This window comes from Nelumbo nucifera, chromosome 4 (assembly GCF_055504915.1).
Source record: "Nelumbo nucifera cultivar China Antique chromosome 4, China Antique-T2T, whole genome shotgun sequence".
Classification (NCBI taxonomy): Eukaryota; Viridiplantae; Streptophyta; class Magnoliopsida; order Proteales; family Nelumbonaceae; genus Nelumbo; species Nelumbo nucifera.
Window position 1 is genome coordinate 35,989,299 of NC_142652.1, and position 26,336 is coordinate 36,015,634.

A 26,336-nucleotide genomic window follows, 5' to 3' on the forward strand; every position below is an offset into this window, starting at 1 on the left:
GCGTTTTGCTTCTTGAGCTCGCGTCCAAGCCTTTAGTTCGCATTCAAGGTTTTTAGCTCGTGTTCAAGTTCCCGTAGTCCGTTCAAGCCTTTTTCCGGGTGAGTACTTTCCTGGAATCCATCTTCTCTTCCCGATGTCTAGCTCGGATAGCTCAGACGGTTCTTCAAGGGGGTCAGATGCAGGTTCTACGAACCGAGTTGCATCCCCCGATGGTCCTAGCGAACCAGAGGTAGAGCTCGAGGAAGAATTCGAACCCGTAGGCCGAGTCGCCTCGAGTAGTTTGGCGTCCACCTCTCGTCGAGGTCGGACGTTAGACAAGTTTGGGCCCTCAACCATGACGCCTGAGGGGCTTCAATACCTTATTACCCATTACAACTTGCCTGGGGAGTACGCCTACTTCATACCTTCGGGTAGTTTCCCTTCAGAACACGGTCCTGAAGAGATCGTGATATTCTGGGAGCAGCTCGCTGCGGGGTTGCGCCTGCCTTTCCACCCCCTCCTTGTTGAGGTCATGAACCACTTCGGCGTTACTATCGGCTAGCTTCACCCGAACTCCATTTGTAACTTGGTGGGGACAATCTTCCTATTTTGCAAATAGGGCTTTCCTTTAGACTTGGAGATCTTCTCTTCCATTTTAATGCTTAAGAAGAAAGCGGGTCCCCTTTCCGAGCGTAGGTGGGCGTATTACCTGTCTCCTCGCCCGGGTTTTAAGCTTTTACATGAACTTTCCAACAAGGTCCCAGCGTGGAAGCGGGACTACTTCGGGGTGCGAAGTGTATTGGGGTGGCCGTCACAAACCGGGTGGGGGATGGCCGCCCCTAACTCCGGTGTTACGCTTGATAAAGAGACGGCGAAGGGCCTCCGGCAATGGGCACGGCTTGGGCTAAAATGCCATCATTATCTGTCGGAGGCCAAGCTCATTGAGGCCGGTTTGAGTTCGAGTAGGTTCCTTACTCAGGTTTGTCTTTTATTTTGCTTTGTTCTTTTGTTTTTTCCTGATGCCGAGCTCATTTTGCAGGTGTGATGGACTTAGAGAGGACTCGTGGTGGGCACCTGTTTCACGGCATGAAGAGAAGGAAGTGAGTCGCCAAACGAACTCGTGCCGAGCTGCCCCGAGACGCGGAGCCCGAAGTACCAGACTGCCCGTCTGTGGATCCGCCCAGGGAGCCCGAGATGGCCACTCTAGTCCATGAGGCGGTAGGGGCCCCTTATGCCGAGGCTACTTATACGGGGGCTCCTGCTTACTCTGAGTCCGCTTACACGCGAGCTGGGCCCTCAGGCTCGGGGGTCCAAGGCGAGTTCAGGAGCGTGTTGTCACCGAACCACGCTCTGCAGAAGAGTAGGGAGGCCATCTATCCTGAGGAGGTCGCAGCATGGTCCGAGCTTCCTTTGAACCAGGTAGCTTGTCGTGCTGCCACTCATGCCATGGTGGTAAGTCATATTTCTTGTCGGGCTCTTTGCTTTTATCCTCCTTGCTGTCGTTCTTTTGATCATTTTGTTCTTCCCTTTTAGTAGGTGAATTCTTCTATCCATGCCTTGGCGGCCCAGGTGGAAAAGAGCTCGAGGCAGGTGCGAGCTGCCGAAGAGGCTTTTCGTGCTGTCGAGGCGGCTTCCCGAGCTGCTGAGGCGGCTGCTCGCGCTGCACAGGCCAGGCAGGCGAGGTCTTAGAGAGATGCTGAGGCCATGGGAGTTGTGGTGAAGCATATGGCGGACCTGAGGCTGGATTTGTAGCATCAGGTTGAATATCTTCAAGAGGATATCAGGGAGAGGACACAAATCTTTTCTCAAGGCATTGAGGACACCAAGAAGAAGGTCATCGATGAGTACATCGCCTCGCCGCGCTTTGATGACCTGATGGTGGACTCGTATAGAAAGGGCTTTAAACTAAGCCGGTAGATGATCCGGAATACGTACCCCGAGCTCGATATTAGTGCGATATCCACTTCGCGCATTACTTAGGAGATGGCCGACGCTGCTGATGGTGAGCCGGATTCCGAGGGCGAGACAGGACCTTCGGGTGTTGTTGAAGTGCCTTCTGATGAAGAATAAGTACCTCGGGCCTGTGAACTCGATATGTATTTTTCTTTTTCTTTTTTTTTTGTTCGAAATGTACACTCCCTTATTTTGAAATGGAATGACTTTCTTTTGGTTAAGTGTTGGTTGTTTTTTTTCCCGAACTGACCGTATTTGCCGAACTGACCATATGCCCGATCTGTTTCTTGCCCGGGTTACTGCACTCGCGCGGCTTGTTTTGGTGTTAATACTTAGTCTCTGAGATACCGATGTCCCTATTAGTTCGTTGTCTCCACTTCGCTGAGCCTTTGGTTGACACTTTTCTTTGCTTGCCTATGCCGAGGTTTCTTCGCTAGCTCGGCATCCTAGCCCTTAGTCTCTGGTAGCGATTTTGTCCACTTCGCTTGGTGGTCTATAGGTAGTATCGCCTTAAGTTGACGATGTTCCATGCTCGGGGTACTTGTTTGCCCTCTAAGGTTTTGAGCTCGTATGCCCCCCCGAGCGTTGTCTTTACTCTGTAGGGCCCTTCCCAATTTGGTCCAATTTGCCCACGCCGGGTTCGGGTACCATGATCTTACGGAGAACCAAGTCGTCGACGCAGAAGATCCGCTTCTTTACTCTGGCATTGTAGTACCGAGGTACTTTTTGCTGGTAGGCTGCTGTCCGGATGTGCGCGAGGTCTCTTACCTCATCCAATAGGTCGAGGTTGGTACGTAACTCGTCTCTGTTTGTCTGATCGTCATATGCTTCTAGTCGTAGTGTAGGTATTTCGATCTCCGTCGGGATTACCGCTTCAGTGTCGTAGGTGAGGTTAAAGAGGGTCTCTCCCATGGCGGTTTTTTCCGTAGTTCGGTGAGCCCATAGAACACTTGGTAGCTCGTCCGCCCACAGCCCTTTAGCTCGGTCTAGTCGTGCTTTCAGCCCGCGGAGGATGGCTCTGTTCATTACTTCTGTCTGACCGTTTGCCTGCGGGTGTGCGACCGATGTGAAGTTCTGACGAATTCTCATATCTTGGCACCATTCTTGCAACTTGATATCCTCGAACTGCTTGCTGTTGTCGGAGATCAGTACCCGAGGTAGCCCGAAGTGACACACTATGTTCTTCCAAAAGAAGTCCTGTATGTTTCGGGCTGTAACTGTTGCCAGAGGTTCAGCTTCTATCCACTTTGTGAAGTAATCTACCGCCACCACTAGGAACTTTCTCCCACCTGTTGCTGGCGGGAATGGCCCCAGGAGATCGATGCCCCATTGCGCAAAGGGCCATGGACTGGTGAGGTACTTGAGGTCGGCAGCAGGCTGATGGTGGATATTGGCTTGCTTCTGACACTTGTGGCATTTTCTGACGAGCTCGACGGCCTCTGCCTTCATCATTGGCTAGTAGTACCCTTGTTGAAGTGCCTTTTGAGCGAGGGCCCTGCCTCCCAAATGTCCGCCGCACAGACCCTCGTGAGTGTCGCGGAGTACGAGCTCGGCTTTGGTAGGTCGCAAGCAGCGCAGGTAGGGCAGCGTGTAGGACCGTCGGTACAGCCGTTCGTCTATAATGACGTATTTGGCTGCCTGGCGCTGCACCCTCTTGGCTGCATTGCGGTCCGCAGGGAGGGTTCCATCTAGCAAGAAGCTCGCGAGTGGGTCGATCCAGCTCGGCTCTGCTTCAAGGACGGGAGCGACCTCCTCTACCCCACTGAGAATGCTAGGCCAAGGTAAGTCCTCTATGTACACGGTTCTCATGGTGTTGTGACTCGTGCTGGCTAACCGAGACAGAGCGTCGGCCTCAGTGTTCTCTGACCTCGGTATTTGCCTGATGAAGTGTGACTGGAAGTTGAGCAGAGCCTCCTTTACTTTTGCCAAGTAGGCGATCACAGTCAGCTCGCGTTCTTCGTATTCGCCTGTAACCTGGTTGACTACAAGCTAGGAATCGCTGCAGATAACTATGTGTTTTTCCCTTACTTTTTGTGCTAGGTTCAGTCCGGCTATCAGTGCCTTGTACTCCGCCTCGTTGTTGGATGCCGTGAACTCAAAGCATAGTGTGTATTCCAATTTTGTGCCACCTGGGCCGCATAGTACTATTCCAGCCCCACTGCCCTGTTGGTTCGAGGAGCCATCTACGTGAAGGATCCAGAGCTCCTCATCCCAGTTCGCGTTTGTCCTAACCAGGAGAGATGCCACACTGGCTGCTACTTCACGGGATTTAGACTCTATTGGCTTGAGAGCTCCGTGCTCACCCGAACTGGGGATCTCGGGCTCAACCGGCCTGAGGACCTCGAGGCTGAACGTGCACTCGGCGATAAAATCTGCTAAGGCTTGGGCCTTAAATAGCAGTTCGTGGCTTATACTGGAGGTCGTACTCACTGAGTTTGATGGCCCACTTCGTCAGCCGACTGGAAACCTCGGGCTTGAGTAAGACTTGCCTCAGAGGTTTGTCGGTCAAGACGATGACAGTGTAAGCCTGGAAATATGGGCGGAGTTTCCGAGCTGCTATCATCGGTGCGTATGCTAGCTTTTCTATCTGCGGGTACCTTGTCTCTGCTCCCTGCAAAATTTTACTAACATAATAGATGGGTCGTTGGACCCGATCTACTTCTTTTATTAGTACCGAACTGACCACCTCGTCACTTGCCGAGAGGTACAGTTCCAAGACCTCGCACTCCTCAGGCCGGGCTAAGATCGACACACTAGCGAGGTAGTTTTTTAGCTCGTCGAACGTGAGCTGGCAGTCTCGGGTCCATTCGAACCCTTTGCCTTTGATTGCTTTGAAGAAAGGCAGGCAGCGGTCTGCTGACTTGGACATGAAGCGGCTCAGAGCGGCTATGCGGCCATTTAGCCTCTGAACCTCTTTTACTTTTCTGGGTGGTCTCATATCTAGGATGGCCTTTATCTTGTCCAGGTTGGCCTCAATACCGCGCCGGTTGACAATGTACCCTAGGAACTTACCCGAGGTGACACCGAAGACACTTGTTTGGGTTCAGTTTCATGCTAAATTGACGCAAAATTTGGAAGACAGAATCTAAGTCTTGTATTAATTCCTGTGAAAACTGCGTCTTGACGACCATGTCCTCTACATAACATTCTATTTTTGTGCCAATTAAGGGTCGAAGCAGCCTATTTACAAGTCTTTGGAAGGTCGCCCCAGCATTTTTCAATCCGAAGGGCATGACCTTGTAGCAGTACAGGCCAAACTCGGTTATGAAGCTGGTTTTTTCCTCATCGGACTGGTCCATCCTGATTTGGTTGTAGCCCGAGTAGGCGTCCAAGAAGCTTAGCAACTCATGTCCCGAGGTCGTGTCCACTAGGCGGTCAATTCTGGGGAGGGGGAAGCAATCTTTCGGGCAAGCTCGGTTCAGGTCGGTGTAGTCGACGCACATGCGCCACTTGCCGTTTGCCTTTTTCAGCAGCACTGGGTTGGCTACCCAGCTCGGGTAATGAACTTCCCTTATAAAGTCTGCTGCAATGAGCTTTTCGACCTCCTCGTCGACCGCCCTCCAGCGCTCTAGGGCTAAGTTGCGTTTCTTCTGTCTAATGGGTCTGACTACAGGGTCAGTATTAAGTTTGTGAGTTATAAGACTGGGGTCAATACCAGGCATATCGGCCGCGGACCATGCAAAAATATCTAAATTTTGAAGTAAAAAACTCACTAGTTCGGTTCGTAGAGGTTCCTTGACGGAAGCACCGATCTGTAGCGTGCGAGTTGGGTCTGTCGCCGAAGTTGGGATTGCGACAGTTTCCTCTGTGGGCGAAGCTCGTTCCTCGCCTTGCTCCGTAGGCCGCTCCAGTTCAAGGTCGTCGGCCGCCTTGGTTTTTCCCTTCAGAGTGGCAACATAACACTTGCGGGACTCAAGCTGGTCGCCCCGCGCTACCCCCACACCGAAGTCTGTAGGGAACTTCATTGACAAATAGTAGGTGGAGACCACTGCCCACAGGATATGCGTAATTGGCCGCCCTATTATGGCATTGTATGGGGAGGGGGTCGCGACCACCAGGAAATCGTGGTTGAGTCTGACCGCACAAGGCCATGTGCCGACTTCCACAGGTACTGTTATTTTCCCGAGGGGCCTGACTTCCTCACCGCTGAAGCCCACCAGAGGAGTGGTCGCGGGCTTTAGCTCGCTTCTCTGCAACTGTAGCTGGTCAAATGCTGACTTGAAGAGGATGTCTGTCGAGCTGCCCGAATCCACGAGTATGCACCTGACCTCGAAGTCGCTGATCCTTAGTTTTATGACAAGTGCGTCATCGTGGGAGTAGTGGACCCCTCGCGCATCGTCTTCCGTGAAGAAGATCGGTTCTTCAGTCTTCGGCCTCTTTGGAGGGTTCTGTTCTTCTCGGGCTGCTTCGCGAACTGATGTCCGGGCCGCTGCCGAAGTACACCCTGCTACCACTGAATCTCCCACTATCACATGGATGGTTCCCCGAACTGGCCTCTCTTCCGGAGGCTGTCGCTGCAATGGTTCGGCTGGTCTGCTGCTGGATTCGGGGGCATCCTTTCCATGCTCCCCTTGCCGACCTGCCTTATTGTTATTATTATTATTATGCTGTACAAAATTTCTCATGTATCCGTGACGGATGAGTCCCTCTATCTCGTCCCGGAGATTAATACACTGTTCGATACTATGACCGTGATCTCTATGGAAACTACAATACAAATTTTTTTTCTCTCGTTTGGATTCCCCTTTAGGCGAGGTGGCCACTTTACGTATGGGACGTCTTTGATCGTCATCAAGATCTTGGTCTGCCTCGTGTTTAACGATGTGTAATCCGTCCAAACTACTAAGGGAGCTCGGCTTTGGCTCCCGGGCCGGGTTTTTTCTGTCGACTGGGTTGGAGGGCTCGCCTTTCCTCTTCCTTTTCTCGATCCCGCTTTCGGTCCTTTGGTTGATCTCTTCCTCTGTTCTCATGAACTTATCCACGAGCTTGAGGAATTCAGCCACGGTCGTGGGCTGGTTAGCTACCATGTGCCATTTGAACTCCTTGTGTGTTACTTCTCTCTTGGCCGCCGCGAGCTGCACCGCGGGGTCTAATTGCGGTATCTACAAGCACGCTTCATTGAACCGCTTGATGTAGCCCCGGATGGATTCCCCTTCTCTCTGGACTACTCCGAAGATGCTTTCCTCGGTTCTGGGGCACCGTTTGCTGGTGACAAAGTGTGCGGTGAAGACCTGCACGAACTTGGCCCAACATCTTATCGACCCGGGGGCCAGGTTCCTGTACCAAGTGCGGGCTACCCCCCTGAAAGTGGTGGTGAAGGCCACGCACATGCACGATTCACTGGTCCTAGCGAGGTGCATTTGGGACTGGAAAGCATCGACGTGGTCGTTGGGGTCAAAGGACCCATCATACTTGTCCAAAGGTGGGAGCTTGAAGTCTCTGGGCATGGGGACTGCCAGGAGTTCTGATGCGAGGGGGGAAGGAGCTGAGAGAATTGGGGCAACTTTTACCTCGTCCGAGCTCGTCTCTTCTTTACCTCTGAGCTCGGGCAGGACACGGGTGGCAGTTTGGCAACTTTGTCGGCGCCTTCGTTGCTGAGTGGGCCTGGTGCTGGCGCTGCTTGCCTCTGTGTTGCCGAGCTCGATGGGCCCGGGCTATTGGTAGTCTGCCGCCAGGACGCTGAACCGATTCTCTGTCAGCGGGAGCTCAGACTTGGAGTGTCAAGATACTGACTTGGCGGGCGAGGTGCCCGACCCGCCGGCGAGCTGCGAGGCGGGGTGATCTTTCTTTCCCCACGGCTCGGGGATGAGGCCTGGCTCTTGTGGGGGTTCTGAGGTTGGGAGGCCTCTCCTCGGTGACGGCATCCACCCTGAGGGGAGGGCTTAACCGGCTTTGGAGCAGGGTGTCGAGGTGGAAGCAGTGGTTGGTTCAGGGGCCGTTGGGGGAACTGCTACTGCTAGTGATACTGGGAGATATGGTGCAGTACTTGGTGCTGCTGGAGCTGATGTTGCTGGAATTGTTGCATTTGGGCTTGCATTGCCCGAATGCATTGCATCAGGTCGTCCAACTGGTTCTAGCTAGTTGCCAGGGGGACGGCAGTTGGTTCACTAAAGGTTGTTTCGACAGGGAGAAGAAAGGGGACGTTCATGGCAGAAAGGTTTACAGGCGCCATTGTTTGTGGTGCATTCAAGCTAGGGATCCCATCCACCGGAATGGGGATGGTGAACTGTCCGATGCACACCACAGGGACTTGAAGTTGTTCCCCGATGGTGTTCACCTCCGTGCCACGTCCGGCATTGCTGGAAGAAGCCATGAGTGTTGGGGTTTTTGGAAAAAAGAGGTTATGAGAGTTTTAGAGGGAGGCTTTTAGAAGCGTTCCCACAGATGGTGCCAATTGATGGTGCGCAATCCGACCGGTCCTAGCTGTCAACAACCTTGCCTCTGACTGGAGCAACGGGGGGCCTGAAACGGAGAAGAAAGTGGGGAGTCTCCGGGGAGGAACCCGGTGAGATTGCTCCGAAGCTCAAGTCAGTATTCTCTCAAAGGCAAGATAAAACCAAATGGCACAAAGTTCACATACCTTGTCCTCGGGGGGTAGAGAGCCTTTTATAACCACTTCGCGCACTCACTCCGATGCTTCTATCAGTTCGGGTATGATTACTTCTGTGCTTCTGCCAGTTCGGGTGTCATCACCTCTGCTGGGACAGAACCGCCACTGCTCTTTGTCGGAGCCATCTCTGTAACTGGAGATGGCGGTGGCAAGTGGCGATGGCAGGGGGTAGAGAGCCTTAGTAATGATGATGATTATTTTCTTATATTTTTATTAATATTTAGTATTTAATTACTGAGTATTGTTGTTATAATAGATTTTCTAATTACACTAAATTTAGGTAATTTATATAACTTTAATGCACGATCAATTTTTAGTTTACTATTTAGTTATCAATAATTAAATTAAAAAAACTAATATGGGTATTACATCTTCGTAATTGACAATCTATTTTGACCTATTTTATTTGAAATCTACCATTAATTTATGTTTTTTTTAATTTGATTTAAGATATTAAATGAGATCTTATTGGTACACAATAACACACTTTATTTGGTATTTATTATTTATCTAATAAATCTATTTTGAGTTATTTATTTTTAAAGTTAAATTAGGTTTCTTCCTAAAAGTTAGATCAAGTTTGTAATTAATATTTTTTTTTTGAAAAAATCATTTAAAAACAAACTTGTGTTTATGGTAATCTTTCAATGGGTCCCACCATTTGTATTTAATAGACTATGGATAAACATGTGTTAAGCTAATAAATAACTGTCTATTGAGAATGTTTGGGAGTGAAACTACCCAGTTTTTGAATCTTATTTATTGAATTAATAGGATGCCACATGTCGCTGGTGGTAGTGGGTTGTAGGCTTTAGTAGCAACTTGTTAGAAAATGCCATGTGTCTAGCTTTCTAAAAAAATGAGAAGGCCACATGTCTGAATGGTGGGGGGGCTGTAGCCTAGTAGTAGATTTGGGCTTTAGTAGGAATTTCTCATTAATTGTCACATATATAGCTTTCCAATAAATAAGAAGGCCATGTGTCTAAGTGGTGGAGGGCTATAGCCTAAAAACCTTCCTTTAATATATATATTAGATGTTCCTTAGTACAACTACAATGGCTTGTTGAAACAGTGCTAGGAGTGTTTGTTGAGAGTAGATATGAATTCATCCATATCACTTGTAAATGAAACACATTCCAATATCCTCCCAACATGATCTAACACCGCACATCTCGCCAGTCACCTTATATTGGGACTTGCTATAAAAGTAAGAGCTACCATCCATGAGATGTGCGGTGTTAGATCATGTTGGGAGGATGTTGGAATGTTTTTTGTTGGTAGGTGATATAGACTCAGTTTAACCTGCCTGATTTGCATAGTTGCACTGATAGGGTATGGGTTTGCTACCAATACAATGCTCCCAACAAACCATTGCAATTGTACAAGCCTGACTTGAAGGTTGGAACTGGATGAACTAATGAGGGGTGAATGTGGTTTAATCGCTTTGTCACCAAACCCAACTAGACCCAAGCAAGTAGCCTTTAGAAATGCAAACGGATTGGATTGGATTAGAATCCAATCTGATACACTATAGATCTGATTCAAAGATATGATTGGATCTCATAAATACTGATTCGAATTTGAATCCGATCAACATGTCAAATATCCGAATATGATCCGGTCCATTTAAATTTAAAAAAAATAATAAATTATTAAAAGGAAAAGTTTAAATAAAAAAACAAAAATATAATATTTTTCAACTATTTTCATCATATACATACATGCTTTCTATAAAAAAATAAATAATATAAAAATTTACAAAAAATATAATATAAATAACATATATCAGATCGGATAGGGGTGATCCGTATCCGATCCGAAATTCCTAAATAGGAATATCCGAATATGACAAAATAGAGTCGGACTTCGGATCGGATCCGATCATTTACACCCCTAAGCCAAACGCCCTCTGTATTGTGCCGTTTGCTTTACCCCCAAGCCCCAGTCGCTGATGCTCACACACTGTCACGGACAAATTCTCTTTTTCTACTTACGGCTGGTTCTCACTTATCAGAGATGTTTCTCCGACGAGTTACTGGCAACTTGCTCAGGATGTTCCGGTTTCCTTCAAAGACCATCGTTACCACTTGCGAAAGAACTATCACCATCTCTTCAACCATCCCACTATCGAGTATGTCTTCTCTGTCTTTTTCTCTGCCGCAGTCAACATGGAATCAAGTTCCCTATTAATATTTAACTTTTGGTTTCTCTATGCGTTTATGGGTGGTACTAATGTTGATACATTCCGTTTTTTTTTTCTACACTGATTCGGTCCAGAGAGATCGATATTGGCAAAACGAAACCTCGAGAAAGTGCTTTATTTTTATGATCAGCAACTGAAAATTCGTCCGTTAAATAAATGTGATAGAATACAACAGAGCCAGGGAGTTCCCCCCAGCTATCCAAATCATTCTAATTACAATTCAGCCCAGAAGAGTTGAGAAAGTGCTTTTTTACATGTTTTTTTTTCTCGCTTTCAGTTCTTATTCTACGTTTAACCTTACAAATGACACTTTTTTTGGTGAATTGTTAGTTTTTTATTGTTTCTTTAATGCATTTTTTTTTCCATCGAAGAACTGATATGGTCATTCAACTAAGCGGGGTCGGTTACATGAATCCAGTTTTGCCATTCGATTTTGTTAAGTGTCATATCCATTGTTAAATTACGAGCCCTTCCTTTCCTTTTTTGGTTTGTCCATAGTTTTTTCTAGCTCCTCCAACTTGTAATGGATCGTGCTGCAGATGGAGATAGTCTTTTATTCATATGACCAAACCATCTTATTAGTCCACTTTTTCTTATTTTATGACCTATTGGAGCCACGCCTAAGTTCCTTCAAATGAGTTCATTTGTGACCCCGTATTTTCTAGCTTTTCTACTCATGATGTTTCTTGACTGCCCAGCACCATGTTCCATACAACATTGCTGGTCTTACAACTGTTTTATGAAATTTTCCTTTTCGCCCAAGTGGTATTTGCTCCATTCAATTTGCTGCCCCATACTCTTCTCCATATTTTTGATATGTTATTTCTCCATGCTTTTCAAATCCTTAAATTTATTATAAGGAACAATTTTAGATGATGTAATAATTTTTTATCACTTTATAGTGATTCAATTATTTAAAGGATATGTCCTTTAATAATTTTGAAAAAATATTTATGGATATTTTTAAAGACTAATATCTACAATCTTCTAATCTTTTACAATGTTACAATACTAATCTTCTCTTTGTTGGCATTTTCACCAAAACCGACATTTTAGACCTTGTGACGTGAAGATGGACATTGAACAATGAACATGTCTCTGTTGCAAAATTGTACAGTTTTGGAGTCGCAACTTCATATTACAATGGGAAAGAAACCAACTCATAGTTTTTCTGGGCAAGTTGTTCTGAGGTGGAGGCCTGTTGAGTGAGTCCATATGCTGTAGCACCTATGTTATGATTATCCTGAGAATTTTGGCATGGACTTTTTGTAAGTGAAGAACCACCATCCAATGCACATAAAATATGATAGATATTATTGAAAGAATTCAAATTTCCAACCACCTATAAAGAAAGGGTTTAGTTCCTGGATTGTCCAACTGCCTGGATATTTTGCATCCTTCATTGGCTGTTCTGTCAGGAAAATAGGCATAGTCTCTTTTTTAAGCATTAGAATGTTTATATGTTAAAGTATGTAAAGGTTTCTACCTTTCGTAGGGTCACAGATGTCACTGAAGAACCTAATTAATCTTCCCCCACCTGTGTGCTTGTGTGTCTAATCAACTTGCTTTTAATGTGTATTTGTTTATTTTTTTCAGGTAAAGTGAGATTTTCCTCCCAATATTCTTCTGGAATTTCTAATTGGTGGCAGGATAATAGAGATGTTGCTTTATGGATTATACTCTCTGGACAAGCTGGTATTCTTTACTTTTGTGTATTATCTCCGGTAGCTGGTTCTCCATTCTTTATGCTTTGATGCTTCGTTGATGACATTATGCAATCAGTAATCATAAAATGTTCAACTAAGCTATATACTAAAAAGTGTTTCTAGTGCTAGACAGCAGTTGTCACCTATTGGGATCATATTCATTGTGGGGTTGGGTTTTGTGCATTTCAAAGAGAGACTAATCATCTCTATTTTTTTTTTTTTACATCCTAGATTCAGTAGCACCTTTCTTTAGTACAACTTCCCTGTGCCTTTTTTTTGATGGATGACTTCCTTGTGTCTTTGTCCATTAGAAGAACTGTCCTGTAAGATCTCCAAGTTTCAGCACTGTCTTTTTTTATAAGATAATAAAAAGATTTTATTTTTTTTGATGAATAATAGTAAATTTTATTAGTTCAAAAGCTGATTTAGAGTTGTGAATTCATATAGCATCCCAGGGAGAGGCGCGAGCTGCAGCCCCTCCTTGAATCTTACAAGTAAACTAGGAAAGAAATACAGGAATCACAGCTGAGCCCAAAACAATTCTTCCCGGTTTACCCCTTGCTTAGCTAATACATCGAACAAAGTATTTGCTGATCTCCCCACCCACTGTAAAGAGACCAACATATTCCTTGTCAACCAACTGAATTTCTTCATTTCATTCTTGTAGCGTCATATAGCATCTTCAGGATTTTTCAACCAGCCCACCACCACTTTGGAATCTCCTTCAATTACTAGATGCTGTACCCCCAACTGGTTTGCAAATTGCACCCCTTGTACAGTAGCTAATAGCTCTGCTCTGATGGAGTCCCCAACTCCTAAAGGACCCGAGTAGAGCAACAGAATCTCTCCCTTCTCATTGATAATCCTAGGTTAGATTTTTATTAAAATATTTTAATAAAAAGATTTTATTAAAAGAAAAGAAGTTACAAATGAGGGTGATGAGTCATCACCCGAGTACAAGATCAACTTTCAGACTAAATAACAAGTTCCACGTTACATATCTAATGACCCAGGACCTCCCCTAATCTATTTCCAAAATCCTCCTTTTATAGATGACTGAATTCTGGAATAATCAGCACCCATTCTGTCACTGTTCTTCCCACAGCCGCAACCATCTTCTCCATGCTGCAAGCTTTGCCCTCAAAAGTCCTTATGTTCCTCTCCTTCTAGATGTTCCAACAAATTGCAAATGGGATACAACTTCATAACAGCTTCACCTTCTTACTCTAACATAAGATTCCAGTTTTGTTCCCTGCAGCAATACAGTGTCTGGACTGTGTTTTGTCAGAAGATTCTTGGCCACCTTTCTCCTCTTCCTGTCTCTCAATCCCCTTACATTCCAAGATAAAAGCTTCATTCCTGCCACTCCCCTCCTCCTCTCTAGCAACCCTTCCCCCTCTTCCCCTCCTTCAGCAATTCCCCAACTAGCCCTTTTTTCTCCTCCCTTCTAGATCTCTCGTACTGATCAGTAGTCTTTCTCACCACCTCTTCTCCTCCCAGGAATGACAGACCCAAGGTTTTGCCTATCTCTATCTGTATTTCTGCCAACTTGTCAATGCCCACCTTCCTACTCCCCACTGATGACTCCTGCCTCTCTACCACCTCTCCTCTTTCTTCCTGATTGTGTTTTGTCTCACCCCTTGAAACCTTCTCCCCTGTGTCAACCTTTCCCATCTTGTTCACCCCAAACTTCTTTATTTTTTTCTTCCTATTATAAACTCTAATTTTCTTCTCCACCCCTCTTTTTCTTTTTGTGCCAGACTTCCTGACCCCTGAGTCAGAAACTGTCTTCCCTTCCCCTTCGGTTTTAGCCCCTGAACTACCCCTAATTGAAGGTGGAACAGAGACGGGAGATGTTCTGGAAGGAGAAACACAAACAGACAGGGTTCCAGGGGTTAAACCTAGCTCATTAAGCTCTCTGGCCTCTTGCTGACTGAAACCAACTTCAACTCTATTTGGAATCACCTCTTTCCCTACCGAAGGTGAGTCTTTATTGCTCAATCTCATGGCTGCCACCACGTTTTCTGTCCTGCCTCCATCTAAAATCTCCACCCCAACTTCTTCCTACCTTACTTCTAAAACGGCTGCAACCTCTGTTACATTTATTTATCTTTGGCGTATGATTGTTGCACGCCAGAGACTTCTCTCTTTCTAGTGAAGCAGCGGTCTCTTCCTTTTCTCCCCCGTCTGTGTTTGTTCGAAGGAACTTTGCCTTCCCTCCCTCCCAAACCCCAATCTTCTCGTTCCCTTTCGTATCTTGTTATCACCCAGATCCAGTCCTCACTGATAGCCGATTTCCTCTTCCTGGTTTGAGGAGCTGGACCAGTTTCTCTTGTCTTCGAATTCATGAGGGAAATTCCCAAAGACCCCCTCATGCTTTTGACCTTTTTGCCCCTTCCCCTCTTTTTACACTCAACCGAGAGCTTGCTGAAGGGGTGATCCTTGTTCCTTCTCACTTGAGTGACACAACTGGCTATAACCGGTTCCTCTCTCCCCTTCTTTCCTGGCCCTTCTCGAGAATCCTGGTCAAACTTTGGGTCCATGTCCATTCCATCCACTTGCCCCTCCTTTTTATCCTCTTTGGCTACCCCTTCATTCACATGTGCTTTCCCACTTAACCCTTAGTTTGACTCAGCAACTTCCTCCTCCCCCACTCGACTCTTTGGCACCGTCACTGCTTCTCCTTCCTCCCCCTCTCGACTCTTTGGCTCCCTCCCTTCCTCCTGCCCTTCCTCTGTTTTCACCTCCACAGTGCGTTGAGATTCAGAGTATCTGACTTCTTCCTCAGGTCTCCTCTTTTCTTTGCGCTTCGAGTTCCTATTTACGATAGGTCTCATCAACCCCTTCTACCAGCAGCCTTAGCTCATACTCCTCCCTGCAAACTCCAGGACCAACCTCCTAGGTACATCTGCTGGATTCTCGACCTCTTTTTCCATGTTCTGTTACGATCGTCAAACTTTATGAATCTACCACAAGCTGCAGCCACTTATTCAAAGGTAAGAATACTCCACGCATGGAGTGGGACCTCTGCTACAACAATCCATGTCGTGTAGCTCGCTCTCCCCCCCAACTCCCCAACTGCCGGGAATCACCAGCCCAACCTCAGGTCTACAACCCTTTCTTTTATCTGTTCCCCTTTCAAAACCTCCTCTGTGAATTCCTTCGAGTGAAAGCATGAACAACCATAGTTCTGCATTCAATTTCCTCACCCCTAACACCTTCTCTCTTCCCCATTCTAGTTTTTCCCAGTTGTCAAACTCCCTTTCATCCATCTCCTTCCCTACCATGCTTCCCACTAAGCTCGTGTGCAAAACCTTCATCTGCTCCTCCATCTTCCCTTCTCCATCCTTCATCTGCAACGCTATTATCTTCTCTTCCCCATTCTAGTTAAGCAGGATTTCATTGCCGATACAGATCCTTTTTCTTTCCCTTCTTTATCCACTGTTGATTTCCAACTGCACTTCCTTTTTCTTTTTTCTCCTAAAAAATGAGTCTTTTAGTATATTGAAGCATGAAAAACAAAAATGTTAATGCTGTAGGAAGTTGGATTATTGGTATCCCTTTGTTTGACTGATTTGACTTCCTATAGAAAATTGCCAAAATGGTGGTGTGGGTCTTTGGTATACCCTTATTTGAGGTGGAAAGTGAAGGGATGAGAGATCCATCATATGGATGGTCGAACCCTGTATAGGTTGGGTGAAATTTCAAAAATTTCTCTCTTCCATGTGGGAATCACATTCCCTATTTTAGAAAACTGCATTTTCAAGGATCAATCTTGAACCTAAACCGAACCAGATCTGAAACCAAAAGGGAGTGGAGGGTTATACCTGATACGAAGTAATAGTAACCTCTAATGAAGGTGTTCACGCCCAAGGATGAATCCAAAGATTGCTTCCATCGAAGATGACACGGTGCAGGATGAAGCAGAATCAACAGGATGGCTCTTCAGCAAGAACCTGATTCTTCGGCAAGAATCTGATGGAGGGCGAGTGAGCATGACTTCAAATCACCTTTTCTGCCAAAAGGTGATATCAAGAACCCTTTCTTGATCGCTTCCACAGTGGAAATCGAACTGGTTATGGCGGCAATAGCAGGAGAGAGCAAGAGCAGAAGACAGAGGCAGTCCAACTATATGCTGTCTTCTCTCTTGAATTAGTAAACTGAAGGATGAACTAGAGGTTCGCCCTGCTCCTCTATTTATAGCCTTAAAGAGAGCATCTCCGAATCCCATTAGGAGTTTCCTAATCCAAATCTTGTATTTGGATCTGGACTCTCTTTAAGAGATAAGGATAATCCCTTATCTTATCTGTAGATAAAGATCAGCCCTCCTAATCTAATTAGGAGTTTCCTGATCCAAATCTTTATTTGGATCTGGACTCTCTGAGTGGATAGGGACAATCCCTTATCCTATTTGCTGATCTAAATCCCAGAATCGTCCCTTTTAATTAATCTTATTAAGCCAGTTCGAATTGGGCTTTAGGCCCATTAAGTCTATGTTCTCACTTGTCCTCCAAACTTCTGCCCATTTGAATATCCTTGTATTGCGTGGGACCCAAACATTGATCTACACATCAGCCACATGGGTTCAGCCCAACTTCTATTACAAGGCCTGGCCGAATTCACTGTAGGAGACAGTGAACCCCTGAGTCCATCACCATGGGCTCTTAATGGGCCCAACATTTACACTAAATGGTCCCTGGGTCAAGCTACCTTATAAAACCCAAGGATTGTGGGCAGATGCAAGATTAACCTATCAGGTATTACCTTCAATGGTCTTACACTTAACCTCTCAGCCCATAATGATCAAACACTGCCCGACAAGAGATGACCTCTCCCTCGGCTGCAAGGTACAGTGCTGCACTCTCTACTCACATGGATCTCGGGAATTAAAACCTTTTGCAAACATTTTGAAACCATATGTATATCTCTATATAATTATATTTTGCAAAACAAATTTCAACGGTTGAAATCAAATGCCGACAGTTTTGGTTTCCATTAGAGAGAGTGCATCCCCGATCATTCACTTTGTCCGACAAAGGGGCTGATCCTGTCACTATGATCACCCACTCATGAATTCTCGGACTGTCCCAACATACCCAGGTTTTGACCCCCTCTAAAGATCTCACTGATTGGCATATCAGCCCAATCTGATACCTAGTGTAGTATCATAATTGAGTCTAGGGGTCAGGTGTAACATTCCAGTTTTGCCCATCTATCTCCAAGGTCCAGGGCAGTACTGGAATTCTGGTCCGGTTCAGGGTTTCAAGAAAACCCACATTGCATGTACCTCAGGTCTCACCCTGGCAGCTGAGACAAGCCACCCCAACCAACTTGGTGGCACATCAGTGTCAGCCTTGGCAGGATAAATCTACGACTGTGAAGATTCTAAACTAACACAAGTTTCATATGTGTCCAGTTTAAGGGTATTACACAGAAACACACCATAATAACATGAATCAAATATGTACTTTATTCATTTACATTAATTGTCATAATGTACATCATTCTGATTGGAGCTAAGGACATACACTATCTAACAGAAAGGCTACCATGTTTCTACTAGAGATGCTTTTGGTGTTTTAGTGGGTGTTGATTCTAAAGTCATGAAATAGGTGGCAAGGCTACCATGTGTCTCATTGACTACATTATAACATTGTATGCACTTTTTACAGGTTCTGTTTTAATAAAATTCACAGTTATTGATAAAAAAATTTAAAATACCTTAAATGTTTGCATATAATATGGTCAAATACTTCAGATACTATATGTTATTTTGCAGATGATTAGAATTGTCTATTCTTGTGATGCTTTGTTTGATAGTTGATGCTCGTGACCATTTGTTGCTCTAGGTAACATAGTGGGGTTATCTTACATTTTCTAAGAAACAGTTCCTCTCACAGGAAGGTTTCATCTTTTTTCTTTTTAAATTGTTTACAGCAATAGTTCTTGGGATGAATGGTAACCGTGCTTTGGCAGAAGATTCTGCTGATAGTGGAACTGGAAATGACATAGGAGATGCCAACTTAACTGCCTTGCGCAAAATAGAGGATGGATCTGTGGTATCAAATTCACATACATCTAAGTGGAGGATTTTTACAGACAATGGGAGGGATTTATTTCTTCAAGCACGTATTTGGACTTCTTGTACTCGGTTTCTATTTTTCTAAGTGCATTTACAATCTGATTGGCTGCATATGTTATTGATTGGCTTCCTTTATTCCTTCCAGGGAAAACTAGAGGAAGCTGAAAAGTACTTTTTGTCAGCACTAGAAGAAGCTAAACAAGGCTTTGGCGTTCGGGATCCTCATGTGGCATCAGCCTGCAACAATCTGGTGGGTGGGATGGAAATGTACTTGTTGTTCGTTTCTACTATTTTCATTTTTTTGATTAATAACTGGAATTCATTAGATTAAAAGAATTTAGATACAACACTTCAGAGAGATAAACAGGCTTAACTCTCTCCAGGAAGAAAACAAAAAAGAAAAGGTTACAGAGCAAACCAAAACATTTGATCCCTTCACACCCCTTGCTTTTCCAAAGCACAAATGCATTTGCTGTTCTCTTGACCCACTGAAACTTGATTTCCAATCCTCTAGTTAGCCATTTAATCTCCCTCCTCTCATTAGCAAATTTCCAAAGTCCACTACCTTCTTGTAACCAACTTAAGACCAGTTTTGAATCCCCTTCAATGACTAAATTTTGTATATTCAATTCCTTAGACTTTCGTATACCCTCCACTACTGCATAGACATCAGCTTTAGGAGTCTCCAACCCCAATGGGACCTGAATACAAAGTGAGCACCTTCCCATCCTCATCTCTAAAAACCCCTCCTACACATGGACCTGGATTTCCCTCACTACTTCTATCAAACTTTACCTTTATAAGTCCACTTCCTGGTGGTGACCACACAGGACAAGCTAAAGAGTGAGCAGGAGCAGAATTTGCCACCTTCAACCAGCTATTCAACAACATATCCATCGAAAAATATTCACAAACAGGTCCAAGGATTTCAGCCAGTGCACCATCTTCACTATTACTACTTCAATAAGGCTTTCTTTATTTCTTTCAACTTCAGAAAAAATCCTGGCATTCCTTTCCTCCCAAAGAGTCTAGCAAAGAACAGGCATCTCACATCTTTCCATTATCCTTCCCCTTTTGTCTGGCCAACCAAAGACTGAGTTGCTAAACAAACTTTGAATGTTTGCAGTGGGGTCCACCTACAACCAAAAGAGGAAAGAAACCATTCCCAAAGATCAGCAACAAAGGGGTAAGAAGCTAATAAGTGCTAGGAGACTTCACCATTAGCCTTGCAAAGAATTCACCAATTCGGAGACAAGCCTTTTTCTTTAGAGTACGTCACAAGTATTACATCTTCCAAGGAAGGCTTTCCAACAAAAGGCTCCAATCCTTGGAGGAATCGGTTCACCCCAAACATCTTTAACTGGAAGGTTTTGTGCAAATAGATTGGATGAAGGCAATAGAGACTTGAAGAAGGAGGCTCAAGAGAAGGTTCCAGAGGGAGTTAGGGTCCACTCTCCATAGTCTCTTATCCCTCTCAGAGGGATCCAACACCGCTCGGTCTAAGATATAACCCAGACTCATGACATTTTCAACCTCTACATCCCTTAAGCCTCTTCTAATCCCCAAATCCCAATCAAACCCAACATTAGACTAAGAAGGAACTAAAAAACTGGACACAACATCACAACCTTGCCCTTAAATTGGGAGAGTAAAAACAAGGAAGGAAATTGGTCTTTCAAAGGTATCTCACCCAACCAAATTTGCACCCAAAACTTTACTTGATTCTCAGAGCAGAGGTCATACTTGATGTGTTGCTAAAAGGAAGGAAGAATGGCGTGTATAGGTTTCCAAGGAGAGGCACCGGCAGACCTTGCCAAAGTCCTAGTGTCCCAACCATCATTTTCCTGACCATGATACTTAAAATTACCCTAGCCCACAGTTTATCCCTCTCACCTCCCAACCTCCACAACCATTTCCCCAATAGGGCTTCATTTTTCCTCTGAATGTTACCTAAGCCTAACCCTCCATCAGCCCTACTCCTAGAGACTAGTTCTCAATTCACCCTATGATCCTTCCTCTCCTCCCTTGGTTCCCACAAGAAGTCTCTCATAAGCTTCTCCAAATGCCTACTTATCTTCATTGGGATCCTAAAAACTGATAAGTAATACACAAACAAACTAGCTAGTGTAGACTTAATCAATTATGGGGCTCCAAAAGCTCTCTTTCCATCCTTAAGGGCATCCCTAAATAGTTCAGTGGCTATTGAGACATTGTACAGCCCAAAGCTTCAGCCCTCTCCAATATAGCTCTTTCTTCCATATTGATCCCCACCACACAACTCTTATTGAGGTTCACCTTCATATTTGACATTTGTTAAACACTTGAATCACCAACTTCAAGTTTTCGGCCCATCTCACATCCTCCCCCTTACAGAATAGAATTGTATCATCAACAAACTATAAGTGGGTGATAGGAATGTTGTCTTTTCCAACTCTCCACCCCTCACAAGACTTCTCGAACATGCTTTGTCAATTAGCCTCCCCAACACTTCAGTGATCAAGGTGAAAAGGAATGTAGAGAGGGGGTCCCCTTTCCTAATTCTCCTAATAGCTAGGAAGTGGTCCACTACCTTTCCATTTACTAGTATGGAGTAATGACAAGTCTCTATACAACCCAAGATCCATTTACACCATTTCTCCCCAAAACCAACGCAATCCAACACTTGCATCAAAAAAGACCAATCAACTATAATCGTATATCGTAAGCCTTCTCTAAATCCAACTTGCACACAATCCCTTTCCTCATTGTTCTTTGCATATCCTCCACACACTCATTGGCAATTAGAATTTGATCCATAAGTGGTCCTTCCAAGGGAGGATCCCCTGAAAGCACCCCATGACGGGGGCATAGTAACATTATGGAGGATTGAAATGGTGGAGCCCTTGGAAGGACTAATAGGCCGTTTCTCACTTTCCTTAAAATTCAAGAATGTGGATGATGGGTTTACTTGAATGTTTATGAATATCTACGGACCCAATAGGTATAGAGAAAGAGGTGAAATGTGGGAAGAACTTTAATGTTGGTCCCATCATCCACATTCCTACCCAACATAGTTTGTTCACCTGGTCGAATTTACAAATTCCCCCCAGTTGCTCAAAGTTGGATATATGTATTTTCACTCTAGATTGGGAAGAACATTGGAATGGATCGGTGTCATGAGCTATATCACAAGTTACTTCTGACCATTGCCAGGTTAGCATTGGAACCAAAGACTTTTCGAGTGGCACAAAACATTTTAGGTTTGAGAATATGTGGCTTACACACCCTAACTTTGTCCATAAGATAGAGGAATGGTGAGACAATCTCACACTTACTAATCTCATGTCCCTTTGTGTGCTTTATTTGGTCTTGGTTCTCCTCTCTCTTTGGTTGCAGATGGACTCCCCACCCGAGTGTGGTAAGCCTCTTTGATCCATCTTTTTGTAGGCAACCAAAGGTGCACAGAAGGGGGGACTATGTGGAGAGCCACAAGAGCAGCTGTGCTATGGTCAGTATGGGAGGAAAGAAACAATAGGATCTTCAAAGGTGTGTTTAGATAATTAGATCCAAAGAAGAGGTAGTGGAAGGAGTAACCATTAAGGTCATCCATTGGTTGAAATCATGTGATCTGTTTAAGAATTTCTTAGCTGAAGGCATTTATTGAAATTGGGGTGCTGTGGCAGCTACAATTCCATCCAAACCTGTGGTACAGGAAATTTGGTACCGACCTATATAACAAAGGGTAAAATTGAACTTTGATGGAAGCTCTATAGGTAATTCAGGCCCATCTGGAATAGGAGGTGTTTTCAGAGATTATGAAGGTAAGATAATGGCTCTTTATTCAGGTCTAGTAGGAGTTGGAGATTCCTTAAGAGTGGAAATCTTGGCTCTACATCAAGGAGTAAGAATGGCCAAACAGTTGGGGCTACACCAAATTGAGATAGAGGGGGACTCTAAATTGGTAATTGAATGGATGCAATCAGGACATCTGGGAATTTGGCAACATAGACACATGATAAGGGAAATTTTAAGCATAACAAGGGAGGTGGGTATTTGTTTTAAGTGGGTAAAGAGACCAGTAAATGGTTTAGCTGATACCTTAGCAAAACAAGGGACTGTAAGGGAGAGTTTGTATTGGGCAGTGCTGTAATTTCATCATTTCATGTCTGTTGACCCAACCTCTTCTACTAGGGGTTGTCTGTAATTCAGAATTTTAAACCTCTTTAAGGAAGATACTGTTTCTGATAAAAGAAAAAGATAGAGGAATGGTGGGGATCTGAAATGCAAGGTGTATGGTGGAAAGGTGTAAAATATCATAGGAAGCTACAAAGGCTTAAATGTGAAACGGAAGAGTGGAAAAGAGATCATTTTGGAAGAATAGAGGAGAGCAAATTATTGGTAACTTCTCAAATTGAGCATTTGGATGCCCAGGAAAGTCAAGGTTCAATAAATGAGGAAGATAAGACTCTAAGATGGTCGTTGAGAAAAGAATTGGAAGAAATTTTGTTAAGGGAAGAAATCAGTTGGAGACATAAATCGAGGCACCTGTGGATCAAAGAGGGGGATGGGAATACTAAATTTTTCCATGCACTTGCTAACAGAAGAAGAAAAAATTTTGTAGAGAAACTAGACGTAAATGGAGAAACTCTGGTTGATCAAGAAGAGATTGCTAATTATTTTGTGGCTCATTTCAAATCAGTTTTTAAAAGACAAGAGGATGTAGGTTCTACTCAGGAAGGACTGGATTGGCCAAGACTAAGTCTGGTTTGGCAAGAGTGTTGGAAAGGGATTTTGATTTGGAGGAGATAAGGTGAGCTGTCTTTTCAATGGATAGATCTAAAGCTCCGGGACTGGATGGTTTCACTATTGGCTCCTTTATCAAGATTTTTGGGAGATAATTAAAACGGACTGTTGGGCAGTCTTTGAGGAGTTTGCTAGGGAACACTTTATTAGTCCAGGAATAAATTCAACTTTCCTAGCCTTAATCTCAAATAAGGGAGGTGCCAATCAACCGAGAGATTTGAAACCAATTAGCTTGGTAACAAGCATTTATAAAATCTTTGGCCAAAGTGTTGCCTTTAAGATTAAAGCTAGTCTTTCCTGGTTTGATAAGTCATTCCCAAGGGATGTTCATTAATGGTAGATAGATCACAGATCAAGTTTTGATAGCTAATGAATGCATGGAGGATTTTAAAAAAGGGAAAAAGAAAGGTTTTGTGTGTAAATTGGACTTGGAGAAAGCTTATGATATGGTTGATTGGTCTTTCCTCTTGGACACAGAGAAAATTTTTGGGCTTGGAGAGAGATGGTGTGGATGGATAAAAGGATGTCTGAAGACATGTCATTATTCAGTCCTAGTTAATGGAGTGGTTAGAGACTTTTTCCCAGCAACTAGAGGTTTGAGGCAAGGGGATTCCCTTTCTCCTTTCCTATTTACCTTGGTAGCTGAGGTGTTCAGTTGTCTTATCGTAAGAGCTAATAGCTTGGTACTTTTTAAAGGATGGAGGGTTGGGAGAGAAGCACGGTTGTTGCACATTTGTAGTTTGCTAATGATACAATTATTTTTTGTGAGTGTTGAGTAATTTGAAGCAGATGATCAAACTATTTGAATTTGTCTCTAAGTTGAAGATCAATTTTGAAAAGAGTTGCATAGTGGGATTGAACTTGGGAGAGGAGTAGATGGCTGGGTTGCCCAAGGTTATACAGGTTGACTGAACAGATGTCACAATTGATCAGTGTTATGATTGGAGAGGGGAGCAGATGATTTGGAACCCAAAATTTAGAAGACCTTTACTTGATCAAGAAGTGGAAGAGTGTATTCTGCTGTTGGAAAAATTAGAAGGCATCTGTGTTTCTATGTGCACAGGAGATGGTCTTTGGCGGAAAGAGTGTAAAGATGGAAGGTTCTCAGTGAATTCATTTTACAAGGCGCTAGTAAGAGATAGTTTGGAGTCGGGTCAGATAAAAGGTCTGTGGGGTAACCTGGTGCCCCTCCAAGGGTGGAGGTCTTTACGTGATAGCTCATGATAGCATTCTCACCACTGATTACCTGAAGATTAGAGGATTTAATTTGGCAAGCTACCGTTATTTATGCAACATGGAAGAGGAGACAGTTCTTCATTTGTTCTTCTCCAGTAATGTGGCAAACTTTATTTGGAAGTACTACTTGTTCTGAGTGAGTGTTGTCCAATCTTCATCTCCAGCAGAAATCTTCTCCAATTGGCCAAAACTCAGAGGAAGAAAGAAAACTTGAATCCTGTGGAGCTGTATCCCATTTGTAGTTTGTTGGTCACTTTGGAATGAGAGGAACGGAAGAGTATTCGAGGATAAGTCTTAAGAGCATGGATCTTCTGCTAGCAACAGTGGGTAAACTTGTAACGGATTGGATTCTACCTTTTCCAAACTTTGATCAAGCGGACAGAGCTGATCTGTTAGAGAATTTCTGGAGTACTCTTGATGTGCATCCTTGTAATGACGATTTATTTTCAGTTTGAGTCATTTAACCTGTGGATTGGTATGCGAACCTGACAACCAACTGATCTGTAATGTACTTTTTTTTTTCAGTTTAATGATTTTTTATTTATCCCTAAAAAGAGATGGCTATTAGCAACAAAGTTGGTGGCTACATTTTAGTGGGTTCTGAGGTGTGCAAACAGTATGGCTGATGCTTCATGCATAGAAGGGGTGAACAGGACAGATCTGTTTTGGGGGGAGGTTCCAAGGGGAACCTAATGTAAGAACTTATGCAGTACATAGTCTATACTAGTCTACCATCTCTTGTAAACTTGTATATTCTATGCTATATTTTTTTACCAAGCTTTTGTTTTTACTGTTCCACAAAAAAAAAAAAAAAAAAACTTGGAAGGTGAAGGAACCTATAAAGGATTATAAGAGGCTGCAAAAAAAAAAAATAGCAGTGCCACAACTGAAACCAGCAGAACTAACCCCTATGTAAAGGATGTAATAAGAAGAGAAAAAACAGTATGCCACTAAACATTAGTTTTTGAGTAGTACCATTCAACTAGACATTAAAAGTACCGCCTCCCAAAATGTGGAATGACCAAGTTCCAGCAACCCAAAACACCACACTACATTGCCAAATCTTATCAAGATACCCACAAAAAATATATATTTTTTTGATCAGAAACGGTAAAGATATCCACAAAACATCCAGAAAAGGGTACCCCCTTTAAGTCAATTGGAGTCTTCTATTGTTACCACTCCTTGTCATATAACATTTAACAAATTTGAAAAATGAACAGAGGACAGATATGTGGACAATTTCCTGATCTGCAATCTTTTGTGGGGTTTGGAAGGAGAGGAACAGGAAATCATTTGAGGGGAAGGAAAGAGTGCTTCCAAAGATTTGCACAGATATATGGCAAGGAGTGGTAATTGATATTTTGTGGGGTTTGGAAGGAGAGGTAAGAAACAAGATCAAGAATATTTATAAAGATAAATGTGATCCTTTTACCAAACAAAATGTGATCCTTCATGTGCTTTGGAGATGCACTGGGGCTGCCATCCTATGGAGCATTTAGTTGGAAAGAAATAATAGAATATTTAATGATACACAGAATGGCCCTGGTGTAGCCATTGAGAATATCAAGTTGAAGGTGTTCCATTGGATCAATACTTTAGAAACATTTAAAGAATACTTGTCAGATGATATCCTTAGAAATTGGCAGCAGATAGCAGACTCTTCTTCATCTTCAAAGACAACTCAGAGGTGTTCATGGAATCTACTGCAGTGTAATTGGATCAAAATGAGCATGGATGGATGTAGTAGAGGCATTCCAGTTCCCTTGGTGTTGGGGGAGTTTT

At 44.0% G+C, this 26,336-nt stretch overlaps 1 protein-coding gene across 3 annotated transcripts in view; it reads left to right on the plus strand.

Annotated features, from left to right (window-relative positions):
- The first annotated feature begins 10,459 nt into the window (after positions 1–10,459).
- Positions 10,460–26,336, plus strand: part of LOC104607409 (Tetratricopeptide repeat (TPR)-like superfamily protein) — an 89,453-nt gene continuing 73,576 nt past the window's right edge. For 2 of the 3 annotated variants that reach the window (XM_010273049.2, XM_010273050.2), the window contains exons 1-4: positions 10,461–10,673; positions 12,342–12,440; positions 18,389–18,576; positions 18,679–18,783. In XM_010273049.2, the coding sequence (XP_010271351.1) occupies positions 10,559–10,673; positions 12,342–12,440; positions 18,389–18,576; positions 18,679–18,783 (507 nt within the window). In that variant the 5' untranslated portion in view covers positions 10,461–10,558. Of the gene's footprint in view, positions 10,674–12,341; positions 12,441–18,388; positions 18,577–18,678; positions 18,784–26,336 lie in introns of all 3 variants that reach the window. The other variant, XM_019199453.2, reaches the window with a different exon arrangement.